A 25455-nucleotide genomic window follows, 5' to 3' on the forward strand; every position below is an offset into this window, starting at 1 on the left:
AGGAGCTGCAGGAGGGGAGGGGGGTCCTGCCGGGGCACAGCGGATCCGCAACCCCGCAGCCCTCCCGGGGGAGCAACCGCCCCGCCGCCCCAGCCCAGCAGGTAGGTTCCTACCGCCGCTTTTCCCCCATCACCTGCAACAGGTGCGAGCCCGCCCGTGCCGACCCCTCCGGGGGCTGGGCCAGGTGCGTCTCTCCACCTGGCTGGGGTCGCCCGGCGAGCTCCGGAGAATGGGCCGAGCCCTGCCCTGCCCCCTGGGCTCGGTCTGTTGACGATCCTGTCGCTTCCTGGGTAACCTTTGCCCCGTGCTTTGGTGTTAAAACGGGCAAGGGAGAGGCGAGTTGGCAGCCGTCCCCGGGGCTAGTTAAAGCAGCGTCGTGGCATAAAGGTAGCTGCTCCCGGTACAGCTCCCCCCGCCCGGTAAGAGGAACGAGCCATACCCGAGTACCTGCGTCCACACTAGCGAAGAGCAGAGCTGTGCCTGGACCAAATCCGTGTGTAGCCCAGACCTTTTGGTCTGTCCCAGCTCTGAATTCTACCACCTGAAGCCCCGCCGTGCCCTGCCCTCCAATTTTAGCTGTGAGGATTAGGAGTGTGATTTTATTATCATCAATTATTTTATTTTACCAACACAGACATGCTGCTAATAGCCCTAGCCTATAAATGCAGTTTGAATTGATGCTGCTTGGTGGAACCAGCGGAAGCTATTTGGAGATAAGCACTCTTATACCTGTGTAACTGTGTCCACACTAGACAGTTTTTCCATACTGGAGTAACTATACTTGACCAAACCCTCTAGGGTAGGGAAGGCCTCAACAGATGTCAGATTTTTCTCCCATGGAAGCAGCGGCAGCAAATCCCATCTGGAGGGCTGGAGCGTGTGGCTGTGTTTGGTTATATTGAAAGTTTGGGTCAGCTTGGAAAAGCGACACTGGAAATATGGCAGGTCTGCTTCTTGTGCGTATCACCTTAGTGACAAATGACAATATAGTGCCATGAGCCCTGCAGAACCAGCCTGGTTCTGGGTGCAGGAACTCCAGAGTGTTCGACTTCATGCATGAGCAATCGAATTGCTTCCTCTGTTCCCCTGGAGTCACACCTGGCCGGCCCCCATTGAAGGCTGGGGTCTTGCCAAGGGCAGATTTTGGGTGTTGAGGCACAAGGTGGAAAGAATCCAAGCTCTGACTCTCAAATCCCCAGCTGGGTTTGCAGGGCTGGGTGGGTGGGGGGAGAAAAGGAGAAGGGAAATCCCTTTGCTACAGAACCCTGGAAGGGTAATTTCATGGAGCCCACAATATCATTTTAAAGAACTTGGGGGGGGGGGTAACCTGGCTCTGAACTCGCCCTAAGGGAAGCTGCCCCATCCCTTTTGCAAGTGGTTCTCCTCTGAACCCATTTGCTTCTAATGGGTGCAAAGTGCTGGCTGAAAGGCCCCATACAAGTGCAAATCTGCTGCTGCTGGACCAAATTCATCCTTGCATCACCTGGCTTCCCTGGAGTCATGGTGGGGATGCACTTTGGCCAAGGGTTTTGGAAGCATGTCTCCCCCTGCCCCGGTAATGCAGAGTATTGATCTTGGCTCCTTTCCTGAGGATTGATTGCAGTCACAGCGTGAATCTGGTGTGAAGCCTGTTATTCAGTCTGGGGGTGGGGCTGTTCGCCTTCTAGCATAGAGCTCAAGGCCCTCACCCCTTGCATGTACAGGGTGTGTGTATGGGGGGGAGATGACTGGCCCGCATGAGATGAGCAGGGCCGATCTCAGCACCCATTGTAGAAACAGCCCCGACAACCAAGAGGCCATAGAGCCCAGAGCTAGACCTGGTTCAATGTTTCAGTCGAAACAGTTTTCCAGCCGAAAAATGCCATTTTGACTTCAGTGAATTATTTTGCCGAATTGGATAAGTTTCAATTAACTGGCTTTCAGGAAACAAATTTGGAATTTCTTTGGGGAAAATGCTGCAACGTGTTTCAAATGAAAAGTTTCCTCTTTTTTTGGCTCCAAAATGTCTTTGCCTTTTGAAATTTGCTTTCTGCTGTATAGCTGTTTAAAACGGTCACATCAAAACGTTTCATTTCAATTCACCTAGAAGGATTTTTCCCCCCTGAAATTTCATTACAGAAAAACTTCTGAATGTTTGGCTTTGGGGCCTGATTCAGGGTGGAAAAAAATGTTAAGCTTGAAATATTTCACTGGATGGGCCCCACCAGTTCTACCTCCAATGGGCCAGAATTTCCCTCTCATCCCCCACAGGGCCCTTCTATGGGGCAGAGACACGTTGGTCCATAGGTGGGCAGTTTGCCCTGTCCTTACCTGGGCTGGGCCTATTGTGTGCATATTAGACTGGGCAGCCATCTATCTTGGATTGTTTAGACACAGCAAATCCTGGATCTTGGCAGGGGATTAGACTACAAGACTCTTGCCATCCCTCCTAACCCTCTGATTCTGTGACCTGGTCCATTGCCTATTGGGGATCTTCACTAGGGTGGATTGGACGTCCCACGTTGGCAGGTTTTCGATCCCACCCCAACCCTCAATACACTCAGGGCCTGATCCAACATGTGCTGAAATCCAGTGGAAATTCAGCTGACTTCAGACTTGGGCTTTGGATCAGGGTTTTAATAAGATTTTGGTCCCCTCTCCCCTAGGAATTTGATTCTTTTCTCGCTAGCCTAAGCAGCGCCTGGGTTTGTACTTGGGGGACTTTCCCCTAATCCAGAAAAGTCAGCACTGAAAGGAACATAAGAATTGCCAGACTGGATCAGACCCAAGGGGAGCCCTACAGTAGTGGATGTGAGATAATCCGCCCCCCAACATCAGGTCTTATCCTGACCCCAAACAGAGCCTGGCTCAACCCCAGAGAGGTTTAATATCCCTTCCACAATCTGCTTGTATTCGCTAGCCTAGCTCTGGGTAGGCTTGCGAGCTGTATAAGTCTCCAGGCCCCTTTTGAAACTTGCTGACTTTTTTGCCTTTGGAGTCATCCTGTGGCAGTGAGTTCCACCGTCAACTGCATACCACACGGGGAAAGTATTTCCTTGTATCGGTTATGAACTTGCCACTGTTTAATTCCGCCTACTTGTTCCTATGTCAGGAGACAGGGAGGATCTGGATCCTGTGGGGGGAAGGGATTCCAGTGGCACCTCCCAGGTGAGGTTGGCCAATTTAGCAAGGTCTTACCCTTGTTGTCTATCCCTACTATGTTGTAAGGATAACAAAGCTGCTCGTCAGTTGAGCCAGGAGCTGCCCTTCCAGTAACACGATCCAGGAGCTTCTTTGTCACTCTGAGGCAGGTGGTTGTTGGAATTCTTTGCAAAACATAAACACAGGTTTTAAGAGGGCTGGGTGTTGATTTTAGCCCCATTCGTAAGTTACAACCGAGTCCACCACAATCGATTCCTTTCTGGGGGCCCCCCGGGACTCAAATCCTTGCTGTGATTTGAGCTGTTCTGGGATGAATCTAGCAGGCAGCAAGATGCTTGGCTGAAAGAATGACCTGTAATAACCGGTGCAGATTCTAGAAGGAATGTGCAGGGATGTCTCCTGCTTTAGCACGAAGGCATGTCTTCCTGAAGCTAGCATATAAACTCAGCCTGGAGCAACCAAGTTTTATAGTGTCTGGCATTTAAACCAGGAGAGATGTTTTCAGGATGTGCACGCACACGATGTTGTGTTTGGATAGGGGTATGTTTGAGTCTGTGGGTGTGTCCAGGCATATAAGTGACCTACACTATCAAACAGTGTGTTCAGAGCTCTTGCTCTGCTCCGCAGGAGTGGATAAGAGTATACTATAGCTACCAGCTGAGGGAGCTGCTCTCTCAGCTCAGATGGTGTAGTCTCGTGCTTGATGGTCCGGATTTCAAACTACAGCATTGAGCCCAATGGGGGTGATGTGTCTGTGTGTGTCTGAATCTTTTGTATACATGGTCGTGTTTATGTAGGGTCTGTGCATGCACCTGTCGAAGGTATTTCGGTGGATGGAGAGAATGTTGCCTAGGCTAGAAAAGGCACCAGGCAGCGAGCTGGGAGTGTTGGACAGTTGGCTCCGAATGAGGGGCAGGATGGTGCAGTGGTTAGGGCTTGGAAGACACGGGGGTAAGTCCCAGCTCTGCTGTAGATTCCCTGTGTGACTGTGGGCCAGTGTCTGGGCCTCCATTCCCCGTCTGTACAAGTGGAGCTAACAGCAGCTGGCCTGTGTCGTGCGCTAAAGATCACAAGGTTTCTGGGGCAGATGCAGGATGGGCCCTGGTTTTTCTCTTTGGGATCTTAGCCAGAGCCACCCTGTTTTCATGCTGTTCCCTGCTCGCTGTCACAGCTCGTGCATGTGTACATTTCGCTCCTGAGCAGCTTCATGCCCCGATACAGGGAGGGGAAGGAGCTGGCGGGGGCAGATTGTCTTGGATAAAATAATAATACCCAGCTGCTAGATGGAGCTTTCCATCAGTAGAGCTCCAAGTGGGTCAGTATGGTTAACCCCATTTTACAGATGGGGAAAATGAGGCAGAGGATGTGTTTTAGGGGGCCACGGAGCTTTGAAGTGCTGTGGGCTCATGTAACCCCTGGGTGAATGTGTGTGAGGAGCCCCCCGTTTGTGCCAATCGACAGCGGTTGTGTGTCAATTTCCCTGTGCTCCCTTGCAGTGGTCATTGTGTTGCCAATTTAGTTGTTTTCCAGCTCCCCCTGTAAATTCGTACACCCTCGCCCCCATTTCCATTCCTGGAGAAAACACTCATCAGCTGTTTCCCTGATTGTGTGTATGGCTGACTCTGAGGTGTAGTCAGCAGTGCGTTTAGCAATTAGCAGATGCCCTTCTAGCCAGATCCAAGAGTTCCACTGTAGCCCCACGGGCTTGGCTGGGTCCCTTGACAATTCATGACTCAAGGCTCCAAGATCAGCAAACAGACTCTGCCACAAACAACCCACACCTTAATGCCGTGTTTCCTGGGCAGGCCGTCCTTGGGCCCCGCAGATCCAGTGCCCAGAAATGCACCGCAAAGACGATGCAAATAGAGAGTAAAGGCAGAGAGATTTTTTTTGTTTGTTTTTGTGGGGAGTGGGGCCGTGAGGAATGGAAGAGGAAGAAGGGATGTCTACAGGGCCGAGGGGGAGCAGATACTATCGTGATCAGAGCCAGCAGGAAGAGAATTTAAGTGCCAGCGGGTGCCGCCTGCTGTTGTCTGCACACCTTGGATTCCATTTGTTGTGCCAGTCTTTTGATGTGGCTTCTTGGTAGGTGACGCACGGCTGTGAATAGGACAGAATACCACACAGGCTACTGCACCAAGCAGTTGCCCCCACTCCAGCTTTGGGTGAGATCCTGGGCAGAACTCAGGTTTCTTTAAGCCCCACCTATATGGGCAGAGGGGAGCATTGTCCTTCTTCTATTACCATCAGTTTTGCGGTAACAGCTGGGAGCCGCAGTCATAGCCCAGCACCCCGAGGTGCTAGGTGCTGTACAAACAGAGAACAAAACCACAATTCCTGCCCCAAAGAGCTTACAGTCCAACCTAACAGGACATGGCATTTATACAGGGCATAGGTTCTCAGCCTGGGGTTGGCAGAGAGAGGTCGGAGTCCTGACTGGCTGCTCATATTACTGAATGGAAGGGGGGTCTTGGCTAGATCCTGGCAGGGTAAGGGAGAGTTCTGACGCTGTGCTCTTGATATGAGACAGGTTGAGAGCTGCTGGTCTGGTGCTGTGTGGACATTGATTCCTCTTTTCAGCTCCCTGAGAGGTGGGTCTGGGTTGTTCCCTCCATTTTACAGAAGGGTAAACTGAGGCACGGGGGAAGTGACTTGCCTGAGATGACACTCTGAGTCAGTGGCAGAATCCACAGTGGGGCCTCCTAGCCTGGTGCTCTAAGCCCTGGCCAGTACGCAAATCCCATGGACATCAGCGGGCACTGGAGGGCAGCGTCTCTCAGGGTCAGGCCCTGAGCTTGTATTTCTGGTCGGCGAGCCTCGCTTGGAGCACGAATCTGCCTTTCAAACAGCGGACTCTCCTGGGCCTGGGTCTGATTGGACACGATTTGCTTCCCACTTGCTGGAAAGGGCTTTGCTGCTGCAATGTGACACGGGCGTCTCTAGTGGAACACACCTGCAAGTATTCCTGGGCCTCAGTTTCCCCATCTGTGAAACAGGGAAAGCAGCACTTCCCTACCGTGCAGCCTGTGGAGAGGATACATACAGGCTGGTGGGGTGCCCCCTGGCTAGATACATTGTTAATCTGTCCCTGCATAGGCTACCGGATGAAGGAGCTTGCTCTCTGCAACCGAACATGGCGTTAAGAGTACTGTTCCCATGATTCCAGCAAGAGGGTCTGGAGACCTGACAAGCCACGTGTTAGCCAATAGCCTGATAGAGGCGTGTTGCTCTGGGCACGTTATTTAACAGGAGAGAGTTAAATGTAGATCTGCCTGCGTCCCTTGCTCTCCTCCACATCTGCTCTGCGATCCTGCATGGTCTGGGGATGTTCCCGAGCAGGATTTATAAAGAGCCAAAGAAAAGGCAGCCTGAACCCTTCAAGGCACTCCGTGCCACCCATGAGCCCAGTGCAGGATGGGCTGGGAGTGACGAGGGCTAAGCCAGTTGCCCACCAGCGTGAAGTGCTTTGCTGCAGTTCAATCACATCGCTTTAAGAACAGATTTCAGCTGAATTAGTGCAACTTCTGTGTAGAGGCAAAAATCAAGCCGCCAGGCCTGACTCTCCACTCCCTCTGTCTTGTGCAACCATTTTGGTTCATGGTGAATGTAAAATGAAGCTAGATCTGGGTGTTTCCCACCCACTTTGTGTGGGGGTAAATGGTGGTCCCTACCCTCGCAATTATATCCCAACTCTTGTGATATTTACTTTTTTTTTTTCCTTCAAGCCTCAACTCCTGGAGTCACCTGATTTGGGGAGAACATAAGAATGGCCATACTGGGTCAGACCAAAGGTCCATCTAGCCCAGTGTCCTGTCTACCAACAGTGGCCAATGCCAGATGCCCCAGAGGGAGTGAACCTAACAGGCAATGATCAAGTGATCTCTCTCCTGCCATCCATCTCCACCCTCTGACAAACAGAGGCTAGGGACACCATTCCTTACCCATCTTGGCTAACAGCCATTAATGGACTTAACCTCCACAAATTTATCGAGTTCTCGTTTAAACGCTGTTCTAGTCCTAGCCTTCAGAACCTCCTCAGGCAAGGAGTTCCACAAGTTTGACTGTGCGCTGTGTGAAGAAGAACTTCCTTTTATTTGTTTAAAACCTGCTGCCTATTAGTCGCAAGGATTTGTTTAAAGTAAGTTTCTAGCTCTTGTGATTGCTGAGGGAAGCTGGGCAACATGATCCTAGCATGACCTGAAAGGCTCAGAGATCAGGAGGCAAAGGGGGGGGGGGGGGGAAGAAGCCAAATTATTTATTTTTTTAAAAATCTCATGATTTATCAGCTGATCCCATGATTGCAGGGGGTTGATGCTGTTATGTAAATGACTCTATACAGCGCAGGGCAGTGGTGAAATCAGAACCTAGGGGTGTCTCCTGGCTGATGTCATGGGGGACTTGTGCCATTGACTTTAACAGGGTGAGAATTTCAGCACTAGTCCAGTGATTAAAGAGTTCCCAGCACCTGCATCTCTTCAGACGCAGTGCTTCCCACGTTCACATTCTTGACATTCCAAACAGTGCCCAGTAAGCAGGCTCGGAGGGGTTAGATTTATATTGGTAAATGTCAGTAGATGTTGATTTCTCTGAACCCACACTAAAGAGAGGACAAACCATTTCCATCAATAACAATTGAAATTTCCAGCTAGGCAAAGCAGGAAAATTGCTGCTTGAGAGAGTTTAACTTAACGATAATACTTAGTCCTTCCACAAATGCAGGGCACTGGACTAGATGACCTTGCGAGGTCCTTTCTAGTCCTATGATTCTGTGGTTTTTTTGTGTGTGTGTATTTTCTCACTATGTGTATTGATGTTGACAGTTTGTGACTTGCTGGTTACAAAGCTTTCACTTTTGATGTCTCGGCATCTGCTGTCATTCAATAATTGTCTGACACCTGCTCCCATAATTTCTGGCATCTGTGAACATTTAAATAGATCAAAATAGGGGAAAAAAATGCGTAAACCCCATAATTTTGCACAACTCTGAAAATGTAAATTGATAAAAATACACATTGATATTATCCATTGAACTAACAATTGAATTCTGCCAAGCCTGCTAATACAATTTTTATTAGGGTTTTTTTTTTAAATTCTTGGTCACTTTCTCATTATAAAACTATGGTCTAGAGAACAATAAGGATGTCCAGGAATCTCCTACATGTTATAAGGCTGCAACTCCATAAGGAGTGACTGGTGAGCTCAGAAATTATCAGCACGATGCCTGAATGGCTTCCCCCCTTCAGTTTGAGAGGCTTTGCTGAACACCAGCGAGGGATGTGATCAGACAGTTAAAGCCCCTGATGTGGAATCAGGACTCTTGTGCTTTGTTCCTGGCTCTGGAAGGGGCACAGGAGACTGGGAGTCCGGACTCCTGGGTTCTAATCTTGGCTCTGCAAGGGAAGTGTTTCCTACTGGTTAGAGCGAGTTTGGGACGTGTCCAATTGAAACGGTTCATTTTGATGTTTCTGAAATATTTCGATTTTGTTTTTCAGGCTGGAGTCACAAAATTGAGGGCAGGGGCGTTGCTCCCTGGGGAAGTGAGCGCTGGGTGACAGTGAATGCTGGCGTGTCAAGGATATGAGTTTATTACAGCCCCCGCTAGGGTGGTTTGGTTGTCTAGCTCCTGTTATAGCAGCTCCTGCTTTCAGCTGCAGAGGGCCCTAGTTTCAACCCCTGATGGGCACCATGCGCTTGCAAATGCTTCCTAGCTGAGGTTGCCCAGGTCATGGCATTCGCCTCCAGGTTCTCTTCCCTGCTCCTGCTGATGGGCGCCTGGCCCCTTCACGGATGAGGACTGCAAGGAGTACAACATGGGACTCCCCAGACTCCATTAGATGTAGGGGGGTCCCGTCGAGTCCCGCATCTCATCTCTGACAGTGGCCAGCACCAGCTGCGTCAGAGGAAGGTGCCGGATCCCTGCGGTAGCAGATGAGAAAGTGGGTCAGGCCCAGAAGCGCTGTCACAGCCCTCTCCTCATTCTCCCAGAAATCAGTCCCATCCTCCCAAATCCCTCTTCTCCACCCCTTCCCCTCCCCTCGCATTTCTTTTTCTTTTTTTTTTCTTTTTGTCTGTTCCTCCCCCTTTCAGCAGCTTGGGTCTCAAGCCTGTTTACATTCCCCAGCAGCGCACACAGTGTGTATGACGTGTTTGTCTGATCTCCCTTCTTCGAGTGTGAGGGTGAGTCCTGTTCTGGATTAAAACTAGAAAGATGTGTTGAGCTGTATTCATTCACTACCAAATACTTCTTCTAAAAGTACAGGCAGGATGCATGCAGGGCCGGGCAGGGCTGCGTCATCGTCAATTACGTTTGATCCGTTTCAGAAGGAGGCCGCATGTGGGCTGGGGGTAGGGAGTCAGGATTTGTGAGTTGTATTCCTGGCTCCAGGAGGGGCCTGGGGCCTGCCGGTTAGAGCAGGGGACTTGATGTCAGGACTCCTGGGTTCTGTTCGTAGCAGTGGCAGAGAAGTATTTGATTGGGAGTCAGGACTCCTGGATTGCCAGCTCTGCCACTGATTTCCATGGTTGACCTTTGGCAAGTCACTTCCTCTCCCTTTGCCTGCCTCCCCATTCATAACCCCCCCACAACCCCACCCCATACCAAAACAATACTCAATCATCCCCCTGGGGAGCAGGTGAGAGAGAGAACAAATCACAGAGGCCAGCTGGTTGGTGGCTTAATGCACACCTGGAAGAAGCTTACTTGCTACTGTGAGGAGGAAGGTACTTGGATTACAATCTCTTTGGGCGGGGGGCTCTCATTTTGTTCTGTATTTGTACAGCGCCTGACACTGTGGGGTCCTGGGGCATGACTGAGGCTCCTAGATGCTCTGATAATTGAAAGAATAATTCAAAAGAAAAGATATGAGACCGACTGCAGAGTCTAGTAGAACAGAGATGTTGCCCCCCCACAAGGGAGTTTTGAGGGGTGGGGGGCTCATCCAGTGAACTGAGCTCCTCAGATGGAAGGGGAAGGCTGATTTCTAGTCTTTCTCTCCCCATCTGAGTCACCCACCCTGCCTGGGTCATCAGCAGGGGACTGACTTCCCCTGCTTGAGCTGAAAGAATTGCTCCGCTCCCTGGCAGCAGTAGTAAGCCTTTATCCTCTAGCAGATCAGCTACTGGCTGGAGTGGGGACACATACGCACATAGCCAGTGGGTCATGCTAGCCCTGCAGAGGGAATTGTGGCCCCAGAAGGATAATCCCATGGTGGGGGGCACTTTGATTTGCTTTTCAGTCACTTTCCTGATTCTGGAGCTGTGGCTCTGAGATGGGCGTTGGCCTCTTGGAGTGGTTCCCTGGGGAAAGGCTGGCCTGTCCTCACCCCCTGCCCCTCCCCACGCACCCCAGGGGGAATCCTGCTTTGTTGTGTACACTCCTCCAGGTTTCCATGGGAGCGCTTCCCGCCCTGTACCCTATCAGCTGACTGCCTTTTAGATCGGCTTCCTTTTTCCTTCTGTGTTAGATATTCCCACCCACCCCCGTTAGCTCCTGGCTGGCTCAGTCCAGCCTGCTAAGTGGTCAAATCGGTGCTGGGTCCACCCAAACTGCCCCTTCCCCAGGACTCCTAGGTCCTCCTTCTCCAAGCCAGACCCTTCCTCTCCCTCCACACATGAGTCCTCGTTCGTCTCCTGCTCCCAGCCCAATGCTCCTGATTCTTCCCTAGCCCCCAGATTTGCCCAACGTTACATACGGAATTGGTATCAGAGCTAGGAATAGAAACCAGGCGTCCTAGTGCCCGGTCCCTGCTCTAACCACTAGACAACACCCGCTTCCCAGAGCTGGGGATAGAACCCAGGCATTTCCCAGTCCCATCTGCTATCACACTACCTCGTTGTGAAAAGAGAGCTAAATTTGTCAGGAGTCCTGTCCCCTTTGTTCTAATCCCTAGAGAGGCCACGCTCCCCTTCTGGAGTTGGGATGGAACCCAGGAGTCCTGGCTCCCAGTCTTCCAGCTTTAACCACTAGACACCACTCCCCACTCCCTGTCCTCTCTTCTATCCACTAGCTCATGGTCCTCTCCCATTTTTTTGCTCCATTGCTATATATGGAAAATTGGTAACTGGCCCTAGGACAATTCAGCAAAGATCTGACAGCAGATAATGGGCCGAAGGGGAGGAAAGTTCTTGTCAGCTGACTGTGCCTGGGCACTCGAAAACAGGAAAGCAGCTGAGCTCATCCCGTTTTCCCCGGGGCGGTAGCGAGGAAGTTTGTATGTTGGGGAGAAAGAGGACGCCGCAGGCTGGCCACAAGCGTGGAAGGCGTCAGTGCAGACGGAGACTGGAGCAGGTGAAGAGGGTGAGTCTGTGGCAGCTAGAACAGAAGGATGGGGCTGATCACACACGGAGGAAAACGCAGGGTTTGGTTGGTGACTAAGCAGGACTAATAGGCATGGTGTTAAAGATGGTTGTAGGATGGGCAGCATGATCTGGTGGAGCGCACAGTGGCCTGAGCCTCAGCATTTTTTTGGGTTCTATGCCGGTCTCTGCCACTGACCTGCTGGGTGACCTTGGGCAAGTCCCTTCCCCTCTCTGTGCCTCAGTTTCCCTCCTGCCCTGTGTCTGTTTTAGATTGCGAGCTGTTCCGGGCAGCGCACGGTCTCTCACTGTGTGTCTGCTGCAGCATGTAGCACGTTGAGGCCTCTAGAAGCCACTGTAATCATAATATTGTCGCCAAGGGCCCATCCATACTAGGGCTCCTAACATTGCAATGTCATTAACCTCTCACCCTACGTGAGTCATCAGCAGGTGTGACCAAGGATCTGCAGCACAACTGTTTGCTGCTTGAGCTAAAGGAGTAACTCCGGCAGTTGGCAGCAGTAGTAGCCTGTTATCTTCTATCTGCAGATAGGGCCATGACTAGGGTTCTACCAAACTCACGGCCATGAAAAATGCGTCATGGACCGTGGAATCCAGTCTCTCCCCCTGTGAAATCGGGTCTCTTTGGTGCTTTTACCTTGTATTATACAGATTTCATGCAGGAGATCAGTGTTTCTCAAATTGGGGCTGCCGACCCAAAAGGGAGTTGCAGGGAGTGGGTCAGAAGGTTATTTTAGGGGGGGTTGCAGTATTGCCACCTTTACTTTGCTGTCTTCAGAGCTGGGTGGTCGGAGAGCAGCAGCTTCTGGCCAGGCACCCGGCTCTGAAGGCGATGCCCCACCAGCAGCAGCACAGAAGGGTGACAATACCATCCTACGCCTCCCTTACTTCTGCACTGCGGCCTTCAGAGCTGGATGGCCGGAGAGCCGTGGCTGCTGACTGAGGGCCCAGCTCTGCAGACAGCAGCGCAGAAGTGAGGGTGGCAATGCCATACCAGGCCATCCTTCCTTCTGCGCTGCTGCTGGCGGCGGCTCTGCCTTCAGAGCTGGGCTCCCAGCCTGCAGTCGCCGCTCTCCAGCTGCCCCGCTCTGAAGGCAGCACCACCACCAGCAGCAGCACAGAAGGGCAGCAGTACTTCAACCCCCACCCGCTCCTTACCTTGCGACCCCTCCCCCCAACTCCTTTATTGATCAGGATCCCTAAAATTACAGCACCCTGAAATGTCAGATTTAAATAGCTGAAATCATGAAATTTACGATTTTTAAAATCCTATGACTGTGAAATTGACCAAAAGAAACCGTGAATTTGATAGGGCCCTAGCCGTGACCCATATTGAGGGTGTGTCTTCACTGCAGAATTGGTCTGGACTCTTACCTGGGTGTTCCTCCTAACCCCCAGGCTGGCCACACACACAACCCTCTGACCTGAGATTGGTGCTACTTTCAACCTGAGCTCACTGGCCTGGCTGAAAGGGGGTGAGATAGATCTCTCTAGTGTAGATGCAGGCTAAAACCCTTGCATGCTGATAGTTCTCCAATGCCTTTCCACAATTTCAACCCTGTGTGGCCAGAAGGATGGACAAGTTCTCCCACAATTTGCTGGGAAAGAATCCTGGAGCATCTTGGTTCTCTGCAACACAAAGAACCATGGAACGTCCTAGCGACCCAGAAGTCCTAGTGACAGATACGGGGGGGATAGGGGGAATGCAGAACCAGTGAGGACACAGTAATTCAGGCAAGGCTTTGTAGCAAGGAGGCTCAGAACCCACAATCCCAATCACTCCTTGTACCTACTGAATCCCAGGAGGGGCAGGTCTAAACTAGGGGTGCAGAGGAGGCAGTAAATATGCAGACATATGTGGATCCTCAAATTGTCCAGCAGCCACTGAATGTACGGCCCTTGGGTTTCCCGCGAGGAAGGAGATTTGTGGTGACCTGACTGTTCGCAGCCCTCCCCTCCACAAAGACACCAACGTGACCCGCAGTTACAGACAGCCATCATCTTCCCACCGGGCTCAGGGCAACAATATATAATACCCAATTCTCCTGCAGCACCTTTCCTAGCTGAGGCCTTGTCTGGGCCAGAGGATAGACCCCGCCCATCGGCTGCATTAATGCTGCTCCCAAAGAGACATGCCGAGGTCTGAGCCAATCAAGGGTCACCCCACGGCTGGGTGGGTGAAGGAGCCTAGGGCTGAGTAAGGTGGTGGTGTTACAGCTAGAGGCGAGTGAGCTGGATTCTGTTCTGCCTCCCGCATCATTCACAGAACAGGTGTCTCTGGTTCTAATTTGCAGAACTTTTCCTGCTGGCGACCGGGAGCAGGAAGTATTACCCATCCCTTGAGGCTGCCATTCTTATCACTTGTTAAGTGCCTTGAGAAGATACAATAAAGAGAAAGGCAAAGTATTTATTATAAATAAGAGAGTAACTTAGAGAGGATGGGTGGCCTTGTGGCTAAAGGCGGTAGCCTGGAATTCAGGAGATCTAGGTTCAATTCTTAGCTGTGCCACAGACTCCCTGTAGGACCATGGGCATGTCACTTAGGGTATGTCTAGACCCCAATCAATGACTATGATTGCAGCTTGAGCTCACATACCCCAGTCCTGGAACAGTGAGGCTGCAGCAACTAGAGACACCTTTAATTTTCCTGGGCCTCAATTCCCCATCTGTAAAATGGGATTATTTATTTATTTTGATAACGTTGCTTCCTTGTTCTTGTCTATATAAGCTCTTCAGGGCAGGGACTGTCTCGTACTGTGTGTCAATGCAGCACCCAACACTGTCTCAGTTGCGGTTATCTACACTGTATTATCACAGTAATAATAATGCAAAGAGCGGAGGTGACATTTCAGATCTCGTGGGGCTGGTAGAACAATTCTCTCTCGCAAATGCAGCTGGACGCTAGCGAGAGGGGATAAACGGGCCCTTCCTTTTTTAATAGCATCGCTTTTGTGATGGCACCTGAAAAGTCTGGGCTCTCAAACTGGCAGCCAGGTAAGCCCAGGAGCTCTGGCAGCAGCCAGTGGAATAGGTCTCATGGACTCCTCAAAGCACCACCTGATCTTTTCAAATAACACCGGGGCTGGGCCTCTTTTTCTTCATTCTGTCTCACTGTCTCTGCACTGAAGGCAGGTCACTGTCTGGATGCTTTTTGCTTTTAGCACCATGACCCCACGTTGACCTGTGAGTCAACAGTCTCTGGGTAAGAGCATTTGAGTGCAAAATCAAAGGAAAGGAATGTCTGAGCAGGCCTTTATGACAGTCCCTCTGCAACTTGCAAATTTCATGCAGTGGCCAGGAATCATTAAAGCCACTTCTTGGTTCGAGCCTTCCCAGGTGTGTCAACAGATCATCAAGCGCTGCAGAAATGGCAGCAGTCGTAGTCTAATTCAATTTCTGTACTTAGCTAATAAGGCATCAGATTATTGTTGTTGTATAAGTTATTACCATGGCATCTGGGAGCCTTCACCATGGACCAAGACCCCATGGTGCCAGGGGCTGTACAAATGCAGAACAAAAATATAGTCCCTGCCCTCCTGTTAGCATTTTAAGGGCCAGATCATCAGCTGGTATAAGTCAGCACAGCTCTGCTAACTTCAGCAGGGCTCTGCTGATTACCAGCAGCTTAAGATTGGGAAAGTAACCTGGATCAAAATTGGGAGGCTGGATATCACTCTGTCTTGGGTAGTTAGGACACAACAATTCCTGCATCTTGGCAGAGGATTAGACTAGATGACCTTTGCGGACCCTTCTAACCCTCTGAGTCTATGACTTTTGGGGCCCATTCTTGAAGTTCTGTGGTTGATCTTTGCATTTCTCTCCTGGAAGTCAATGAAGTGAATCTCTCTTCTGTTTATGGTCAGTTTCACTTTCAGAGCTGCCTGCTCGGCAGTGTTTAGGTTGCAGACAAGGGCAGGAGAGCAATCAAACTGCTTCAGGGGTGGATACAGTCAAATCGGTTTGAGGGTTTGTAAATGCTTTTAGGTTGTTGGGATTTGGAACCAAGCCTATGTGGGTGGTGCTCCTGGACTTCCTCTAGAAATGGTATGAATTTCATTACCCCAAAGACCTTTTGTTGGCTATGTCCAATTTACTCTCTCACTTTGCATGATTGTAAAATGAGGCCCTCAGAAGTGATGACTCACCTGAGCTTGCACTGGAAGTCCATGGCAGAGCAGTGAATTGAACTTGGGTGTCTCGAGTCCCAGGCTAGTGCCCTAACCACTGCACCCTCCTTCCTCTAAAAGGTATTAAGCTCTATTCTACAGCAGGGGAAACTGACGCACAGTGACTTGATCCAGGCCAGACAGTGAGTTGGTGTAAAAAACCCAGGCGTAGCCAGCTCTAACCACTGAACAACACTGCCCTTCAGTGTAACTTCAGCCCTAATGGTTGCTAAACGGCAGCTCTAGGTTGCTTTCTAAATGCTGAATTCCCCTCTCTGCCGTTAGGTGTTAACTACACTCCCTGCCTGGTGAGATTCCCCATCTATGTTTCATGTTTCCTGCCTGTGTCAGAAATGTCAGGCGAGCTGTAAGGGGACCGCGATTGCTCGTTGGATCTGGATCTCAGTCCAGCAGTGAGCTGCCTTGGATGCTGTGGCATGTTGACGCAGGAAATGCATCACATCAGGGGAGGGACAGAGACTAGCAGGACCAGGCAGATGGTTTGGTGGTTAAAGCACAGGCCCAGATGTGGGGACAACATGAGTTCTATTCTTGCTTCTGCCACAGACTTCCTGTGTGATTTATAGTTCGGGTCCTTTGGCTGGGGTTTGCAAAGGAGCCCAAGGGATTTAGGAGGCCCAGTTAAATTGGATTTAGGTGCCTTAGCCTCCTTGGGAAACCCCCAGCCATAGTGTGGTGAATGAGACTGGGGAAAGAGGGTCGCATTTCAGGAGGGGCCTCATTTTGTCTGACACGGAGGGCAGATTAGTGCAAGCTGGGCGAGCCAGGCTGCTCAAGACAAACACAAGCCCCTCCGTGTGCAATGCTGACCCCTCTGCCGTCTCCATACAGATCTTTCCTACAGCTCCGTTGCGTCAGGTTTTCTTTAAGCAGGGGCTAGAAGTGGGCAGCCTTCCACCCACCTGACCAGGCCTGCCTTGGGCTTTGATGGGAACCAGGCATTGGTGGTGAGCTGAGATTCCTGGCAGAAGGAATTGCCTGGGAGGCTGCTGGACCCCCTCTGTCCCAGGACTGGCATCAGACGCCTGTTCCCGCTTGTCAGAGGGGCGATGCTGCTGTCGGCACAGGACAGTGGTGCCGGAAGAAGGCGCAATAAATGCGGGTGGCGCATATGTTGCACGATGGGAAGACTCCCAGGCTGGGCCCCCTGTCCTCGGGTCCCCCCAAAGAAAATGGTCAGAGGGTTGGACAGCAAAGGCCTGAGTTGTTGCTGTAGGTACTGCAGGAGCACCTAGGCGCTCTTGTCCTGGACCAGGACCCCACAGGGCTGGACGCTGCAGAAGGATGGTCCCTGCCCCAAGGAGCTCGCAGTCTGAGACACGAGACAAGGGATGGATGGAGCGAGACAGAGGCTGGATTCCAGGAATGAACCCTCTTGTCTAGGGAGCTTATGAGAGACCCCTGAGTGGCGTGGTCTTTGCAAGGAGAGGTGCACATGCACACCCACCCACCCACATCTTGTCCATTTACACACACACACACACACACACACACAGAGACAGTGTCCATTTAACCCATGACCCAGGCATGGAGGGTGTGTCTAGGGGCAGAGGGGGTGAGGCCGGTTCCTTTTTTTCTTCAGAAATTCTTTGCCGTTTAATGAGAAACTCGAGTGGCAAGATGAGAGGGGGGCACTTGGCTTGGGGAGATTTGATTTTTTTTATTTTTTATTTTTTTTTTTTCTTTCCTCTTAGCAGGCTGGAATATGCAGGGCCAATAACTCCACCCACTCTTGTGTCCATCTTGTGCCATCCTCCCAGCTCCAAGGCAAAGGCCCAGGGTGTGAACGGGCACCCCCCCTTTCCAGGGTCTGCTCCAAGGCCACGCCAGGCCCGGCAGGGGCGCGTGCTCCCCGGTGAGGGGCGTGCAGTCTCACGTGTGCTCCCTGCGCTGTAGTGAACGGGCCCCAAAGAGGGACCTTTAGGATGAGCGATCCATAGGTGACCTACCCGCCTCTTACAGCCCTGGCTGCTGCTCAGGTTGGCCAGCGGGGAGGTTGCCTGTTGAGCTATGTATCAGCCTGGAGCTCCCCACATCTGCCTAAGAGGGAGGGAGCAGGCCAGAGGAAGCCAGAGGAATTCAGCCCCTTGAGCTGGTCTGCGCCTTGAAGGGCCTAATCCAAACCTGAAGTCAATGGAAAGACCCCAGGGAGTTTCTGCTCAGGCTGCCCATTCAAACTCCCCGGCTGGGGGAGGCGCTGCAACAAATAGTTAAGGGGGGGTGAGTCGCCACCGCAGTCATGCCTGGAATGGGACCTGCTCAGCTCTGTGTGTCCTAAGCCCTATACTGCTGACCCACCAGTTCTCCTTTAGCTCAGGAGGGGGCAGCGAGCCCGCCACTGTCAGCTCAAGAAGAGCTGAGTTCTGTCCCTGCCATGTCCATGAAGTGCCGAATGGCGAAGTCTTGGGCAGGAAATACCCGGTGCAGCTACAGACTCATTAAACCATCTATCGTCTCTTGGGGTCAGAAGGAGTGTGTGTCATACCCCTGAGGAGTTCCCAGCTCTGTTGTGAGCCCTCTGGAGAGGGTGGCTGGGCTAGTGGTTTAAATCCTGCTCTACTGCAGCCCCCCATGTGACTGGGAGTCGCTCACTTAGCCTCATGGAGCCTCAGTTTCCCCAGCTGTACAATGGTGCTGCGTCCCAGGAGGGTTGTGAGGATAAATACATAATAGGCGGCGAGGTGCTCGGATACTGCGATGAGAGGGAGTGAGTACGACCCACAGGCACTTGGCTAATAACTTTGCCGTTTGGGGATGGGCAGAGACTTGTTTTCCCTTAGCGCTTGGCAAGGGGTCGCTGGGAATCAAGGTCTCTTCACTCCGCCAGTGCCCAGCTGCTGTGTCTTGGGGGACCCAGCCAAGAGCCATTGAGGAGCACGGATGCTGGAGCCCCAGATTCTTGGCCGATTCGTCTCCTCCCAGCATCACCCTCTGAGCTGTAGGTCAGCCACTTGGGGGAGGCTCTGGTGTGGTTTACGACGTGCTTGCTGAATGGGTCTGTTGAAGGGAACATGGGGGAAATGGCCAACAACAAGGGCCATTCCTCTTTATGGCTGTAATAAACTTTAATGTCCACTTGAAAGGTGGCTGTTTTCACGGAAGAGCTCATAAAGAGAGCACGATGGGACGGTGTGGGGATGTATTGGTCAGGGGACACAAGATCAGCTGTAGCAACCAGCTTAGCAACCAGGAGCCTCAGTTTTCCATCAGCACCCCCAATAATTGCAGGATAAGGCTTGACAGCTGGGTTATAACTTAGTGCTACAATCCTGCATTAGGGCCGCAGCACTGTATTGGCTGACTCACCCGGGAGTTAGCCCAGGTGGGTCCTATCACCTTGAACAGGCAGATGGAACTAGGGGCTGGGAGAGAGGGGAAGCAATATACACCAGCCAAGTGGAGAGTTCCCAGATCCAGTGTGTCTGGCATTGCCGGGGGGAGGGAATGGAGCAGGATGGGAAATTCCATCAAACTTTGTCCTCAGCTGCACAGGCAATAGGAGGACAGGCAAGAGGCTGCCTCCTGTGGATGTACCCCCACCCCGATCTGACATGATTAGCGAGCCTGGTTCTGTCCCAGCATGTTCTGGTTTTTCCCGTGCTCTGGCCTAGAAATTTGAGGCCTTACAATGGGCAACTGAGTTGTCCCTCTTTCATGCTCAGTAGTTTCCCATGCTGCTCCTCCTCCCCGTACACCCAAGTCGAGCAGTGCAGCAGTGTCCATCAGCCGTGCCATCACTCGGACAGTGGCTCTGGCACTGGTACCACCCGGGCTGGCTGGGGTGGGGACTTGGTCAGCTCTGGCACAAGGCTAGCGGGGAGGGGGTGACGGGCCCCTGCTGGGTGAGGAGTGACCCAGGGTCCTGGCCTTCGATAATCTGGTCACCATAATCCCCAGGGTCCACCCTGAGTAGGGGCAGGAGTCCAGCTCGGACTCTGGGGGCCCGTCCAGTCCTCTGGCAGCGAGGGGGCTGGTTGGTGCCAGTTATGGTGATGGCTTTGGGGTTGCGGAGGCTTGCAGAGCTGAGAACCCACCAACTTGTTTCCTGTAGGAGATGTATCCTGCTGGGGTGTGGGTGGGGTGGGACCTTGCCTGGGAGCTGTGGGGGCAGTTTGGGTAAGGATAAGCATAGGGGCAGGGAGCAGGCACCGGTACCAGGGTGAAGCTGGAGTCAGGGTTGAGGGGTCAAGGGGTGGGCGGGAGTCATAGCTAGGGGGCCAGAAACCAGACAAGAGTGGGGCTGGGCATGAGGACTGGTGCAGGAACCGTGTGGAGGGGGCTCTCTGAGCCCAGCTGAGCTCGCTGGGTTGCCTAGTGGTCATGCTGGAGCTGACAGGCCCCATCGGGCGGCCATCTGATGGGAGTGACCCCAAGTCACCATTAGGAACCCCCTACCCTTCCATGCCCACCCCCAGCCTGCTCGCTGTGACATTGCTTCTTGACTCAGCCTGGGCCTGACCTCTTTGTCCTGTCTGCCCCCGTCCCCACAGCGTCCGTCTGTCCCCGTGACTTGAGGATGGACAGCCCCGAGCAATGCCCGGGAGCCTGCGACGGCACCCCCTGCAGGGCCCGGGGCCAGAAACGCCGCTGCATGTCAGCTGTGGAGCAGGGCTCCTGCCCTGACGGCGACCAGGAGGCTGATTGGGAGATGGAGAAAGAGGAGGAGGAGGAAGACCGTTTCCTGGGTGTGCCACTGCGGAGGTCATGCATGTCGAGGGCCTCCTTCCGCGGACGGGACTCCTACCGGCGCCACAGCTGGGAGCCGGGCAAGAAGCTGCAGAGCGACCCGGACTACGATCAAATGAGGTACCCAGTCTGGCCCATGGCACCTTCTCTCCCTTCCACGGCCTGGAAGCTTGGATCCCCCACCCCACGCCTGCCATCTTGGCACCAAACTCAGAGCCTAAGAAATGTGCTTGCTGCTTGGCATTAATGGTGGTGGGGGTGGGGCATTAACCCCTGGAACTGGCCGCTGCAGGGTGGTGGTTGGGGTGTGTCTAGCTGCTAGGGTGTATTACTGGTGGAGATGAGGTGTTATGTGGGCAAGGGTGTGGCTTGTGGATCTTGTTTCTGAAGGGTATTTTGAGGGCAGGCGGTTAACTTACTGCCACAGACCTGTGAGATATTAACCCATGGAACTGGCTGCTGCAGCGTGCTGCGACTATCTGCCAAGCAATACTACTTAGGGGGATGTTAAACTGTGGAATTGCTTGCCGCATGACTGCACAGAGTTTGGCAAGACCACTGAAAGGCTTAAACCATGTGGCTTGCACGCAGTGATGCCAGCTGGGATAAAAATCTGAGGGCTCCCCATCCCTCTGCTGCAGGGCAAACCACAGCCCCTCTCTGGGCCTCAGTTTCTGCCTCTGTGAAGTGATACTGGCCTCCTTTTTAAAGTGCTTTGCGATCTACTGATGGAAAACTCTGATCAGATCTAGGTGTTCTGTGTCTGTGCAGCACCTTGCACAGTGGGGCCCTGGTCCGTGGCTAGGACTCCAATCCAAATAGTAGTAATAGACCATGGCTCTGTCCTGCTGTGGCCGCCTCCCCACTTCCTGTCCTAGCCCTTGTCCATTAACCATCGGCCCCTATTGCATGGGCTTCCCTGGGGGCTGGCTCCCGTGGACTGGCCTCCGATGGGGTTGGGGATGTGGGCTCTCACCCCAGGGTCACCGAGGGGTGCTGCAGCTCTGTTATTTCTGATCTTGGCTGCCTTTGTTCAGTGGCTTCGGTTCCCTTTATCACCCCTTGGCAGCTTGGCCCAGCGAACGGGCCCCGGGATTGATGGCGACGACTGACAAAGTGTTGCTTCAGCAGCTGGCCCGGCTTGAGCCGAGATGCCGGGCTCCATCCTACCTGGCTTGACAAGCTGACCTCCTGCTTTGCCTTTGGAGCCTGTTGGCTTTTGCTAGCGAAGCAGAGTCAGGCTGGGTCAGGGCTTGGCTGGGAGACTGGTGCTCCAGGCGATCGGGGTTTAGAATTTGAACAGGTCAGGATCCAGTTCAGGCCTTTCCCTCGAAAAGGGCAAATGTCATCCCAGGACGTCCAGTAGGGAGAGGGAGGTATTAGCGCCAAGCTGCTGGTAAGACCTCGTCGGGCATCCTGCATACAATTCTGGCCAGTCGAGTTCGAGAGAGGCGAATGCAGATGACGGCAAGTGCCGAGAAGGGATCACCAGGGGACTAGGGGGGCGAACCCTACAGGAGGAGAGTCTCTGCCTTGTTCAGTGTGGCAGAACCAGGGCTGAGATCGAGGGGATGTGGCGGCACTCTGTGAAGACATTGGGGTGAACCCCAGGGAGGGGGACGAGCTAAAGGACAAATGTTGGCATGAGAACAAAGGGGGATGAAGCAGCTGTAAACTTCACCTGGGAATTATAAGGTTTTGCAGCCATCAGAGGACAGAGGGTCTGGGACAGCCTCCCAGGAGCAGAGGCAATAACCTAACTAGCTTTAGGAGGTGCTGATCCATTTCTGAAGGGAATGGTCGGAGGGGCTGCCTGTGACAGCCCGGCCTGGACCCGGTGGTCCCTTCGGGTCCTGTGTTCTGATCTGCCACAACGTAGGCAGATGGCTCCCCCTGCTGGTAGCTTGAGGCAATTGCGCTCTCAGTGAGCCACCTGCCCGTGGCAAAGACAGAAGCCGTCACAGAGAACCGGGTCCTTTGTTTCACAGTATTTCAGCTCCGTGATAAAGCCATGCATGGCAAGAGCCAAGCCCCAGTGTCCGTAGCAGAAGCCGGGCCCCCTGCTTGCGTGATGGGGGAGCTGGCCCCTCTGACTCACCCTGCTGCTACGCCCACCCCACGGCCCCTTCGTGTGTCCGGTTGAAGCAAAGCCTCTTTCGCTCCGAGGGGAGCGTTGGGTTTTTCTCTTTCTGAGAGTGGCCGGCTCAGGCTGATGATTGGCTTTTTTGTCCGCTGTAAAGAGGCAGCTTTGAAAAATAACCAACCCCCAACTACCAGCCCACTTCTGCAAACAGCGTGGAGGCCGGAGCAGGAAGTCGGGCTCTGAGATCCAGAGACCGATTCTAGAGACGTGCCGGCATTGGGGGAGTAGGGGGAAGGGGAGATTGCAACGGGGGCGAGGGAGGGGTTCATCCAGGCGCCATGTTCAGCAGGCTGTGGTGAGTAAGGTGTGCTCTGTGGGAATGGTTTCCATGTCAATTTCCCTACTGGCCTCTGAGCTAGGAGGGGCTGGGTAGGGGGTGCGCAGGCTGTGGTTAAGGCAAGCGACCTGCGTGTTGGAGAGGTGGGCTCTGTCCTGGCTTCTGCTTCCCTGGGTTGCTATAAGGATCCAATGCTATTTGCAAAACTTGCATTAGGATTCAACTTTCCCCTGCTGGAAGTCGGGGGACGGGTGGGTTGTTGGACCCCTTTATGGGTAAGGGAAATGAAAGAGCAGCATGATCCAAGATGCAGCTGGTTGTGACCTCCCTGAAAAAGAGACGGGTTTTTTTATTTTGAAGCCAGTGGCAAGTCAAACCTCTTGCTCCGTCAAAGCATCAATGACTAAATCCCTCTTGGGGACGGATTATCCCTAGCTGCAGGGGCAGCAAGGCATCATTATTTCCCTTCTGTAAAAGGGGGAACCTGAGGCACGGAGCAGGGCCATGACCTGCCCCCGGTCTCGAAGGGGAGTCGCTGTCGGAACCGGGTGGGGAGCGTGGGAGTTCTGGCTCCCGGTGCTGAGTGTGGAGCCGGGGGGCATGCGAGGTGCCCTGTGCTGTGGTGGAGGGAATGAAGCAGTCCCAGTGAGCGTTGGTTTGGATTTAGGGTTGGGGGTGAGGAGGCAGCTAGCAGGTTTCTGGGCCCCGGCCTCGGAGTTCTCAGCCTGGCTCTCCCTTGTCTGTTCCAGCGGGAGTTTGAAGGGCCTGGCTCCCGAGGAGCTTGACTCTGCGGCGGGGCAGTTGGACGGCTTCTCCCGACACCACAGGGACCCCCGCCGGGCCCCCATCGTCCACAGCAACGAGGAGCTGGAGTCCCTGCTCTCGCAGGACGAGGAGGAGGACCTGGAGCGGGCTCAGGTAGGGGCTGCATCTCCCCTCCCCCCCCTTGAGCCTCAAGGGACTTGCTTGAAGGGGGTGCAGGGCCAGATCCTGGAAGGTGCTGACTATCTCCTGCCAGCTGCTGAGTGTCCTCAGCTTCCATTGGCTTCAGTGAGAGTTCTCTGCACCTCACAGAATCAGTGCCCGTCTCCCCCCACCATCTCGCCTACTTGCACCTGCATGTTTGCAGCAATGGTGCAACCAGCTCTCATGTTTCAGGGCCTTGTCCTGCACCTGACACAGATCAGGAAGGAATTATCCCTCTGCTTGTGCATCACTATGCACCTGGCTGCAGTTGTATCCCCAGGGGCAGCTGTCTTGCTCTGAAGCACCCGAATCGGGCCATAAGAGGAAGGGATGCTGACTCAGATGGGCCAATGGTCTCTGATACAAGATGTGGGGAGACTGGGCAGGAATCTGATCTGCTGTGGAGGGAGGGTGGATGCCAGCTGAGAGGGGCCAAATCTGGTCTGGTAGGGAGGTGAAGAGAAAATGAGATGGCCCTGCAGTGCAGTCTGGGAGAGTAGAAGGAAGTTCAGAGCAGACTCTTCAATGAGCTAAGTCAGCCAGGCAACCCCTCCTGTCCCTGGCCAGTGCTCTCTGCTCCCGTTCTCATCTGTTTTCACCATGACTCTGTGGCTCCCTTTGTTGGCCCACGGTGGAAGGAGGAAGGCAGAACAGTTCCTGTTCGGGGGCGTGTTAGCCTCGATAAGTGATTTTTCTCTTCTGGGGAAGGGAAACGGCCGACAGCGTTGGCGAAGACCCGTGGGGTTAAAACGAAGTACGGAGCCTCGTGCGAGACGTGTAGCCACGGCCTGGCTGCTCGTCCTTCTGTTCCTAGGTCATAGATCCAGACGGGACGTTGTGATTGTCTCGTCTGACTCTGGGGTGGGGAACCAGGCCGGGGTGCTGGGAGGGCTGCTGCAACCCCTGGCTGGAAGTGAATTCCATTATATACAGGGATAACAGTTTGGTTCAGTGGTTCTCAGCACCTCCACAGTACAAATTGTTCCAGTCCCCCTCCCCGGAACCATGGTTGGGGGGAATCTAGTGTCCCCACAATGGAAATCTTCATGGTGGAGGCCCGCCATGGGGCATCTCTACGTCACCACTCGCCCATGTGTTCCACTTTGCCAGAGTGCGACTTGGATATGTTTCCCGCCCCCTTTTCTCCCCCCTCCATGTGCTGGGGGTGGGAAGGAGATGGGTGGGACACCGAGGGGGGACTGGAGTGGTCGCTGCGGTGTGTGGGATCACGCTCCCTGGTCCCTCCTTCCAGGCTCTCCCAGGCTGGGGGGACAGGACAGAGGAGAGGGGAGGGGGCTTTGGTGCACAGGGTCCCAGCCACTGAGAGCATGGGGGGAGCACAGGGCACCTCCCATCTCAGTAGCTCCCCTCGTTATCCCTCCATTGCCCCCCCTGCCCCATTCACACAGGGAGCGCCGTCTCTCCCCTCCCCCCCCCCCCCCCCCCCCGGGCTCTGACCTGTTGCATAACCCAGGCCATAGGACTTCCCTGGGTTAATTCTTCTTTGAACTGGTGCAGATATCAGAGAAAAACATCCAGTCTTGATTGAAAAGTCTCCAGTGATGGAGAATTCACTACAGCCCCGGGGGAGTTGTCCCGATGATTAATTACCTTCCCTGTGAAAAACCTGCGCCTTGTTTCTGGTCTGGATCTGTCTAGCTTCAGGTTCCAGCCATTGGCTCATGTTCACCCTTCCTCTGCTAGACCGAAGAGCCTGTTAACTCCAGGTGGGATCCAGT

The 25455-nt window shown here is 53.3% G+C and overlaps 1 protein-coding gene across 3 annotated transcripts in view; it reads left to right on the top strand.

Annotated features, from left to right (window-relative positions):
- The first annotated feature begins 85 nt into the window (after positions 1-85).
- The window catches only part of ARHGEF2 (Rho/Rac guanine nucleotide exchange factor 2), a 129092-nt gene continuing 103722 nt past the window's right edge, over positions 86-25455 (top strand). The window contains exons 1-3 of one of the 3 annotated variants that reach the window (XM_030542025.1): positions 86-101; positions 20135-20450; positions 23500-23668. In XM_030542025.1, the coding sequence (XP_030397885.1) occupies positions 20161-20450; positions 23500-23668 (459 nt within the window). In that variant the 5' untranslated portion in view covers positions 86-101; positions 20135-20160. Of the gene's footprint in view, positions 102-11216; positions 11438-20134; positions 20451-23499; positions 23669-25455 lie in introns of those variants that run through there. The other 2 variants (XM_030542024.1, XM_030542026.1) reach the window with 2 other exon arrangements.

Source organism: Gopherus evgoodei, chromosome 24 (genome assembly GCF_007399415.2).
Source record: "Gopherus evgoodei ecotype Sinaloan lineage chromosome 24, rGopEvg1_v1.p, whole genome shotgun sequence".
Taxonomy (NCBI): domain Eukaryota; kingdom Metazoa; phylum Chordata; order Testudines; family Testudinidae; genus Gopherus; species Gopherus evgoodei.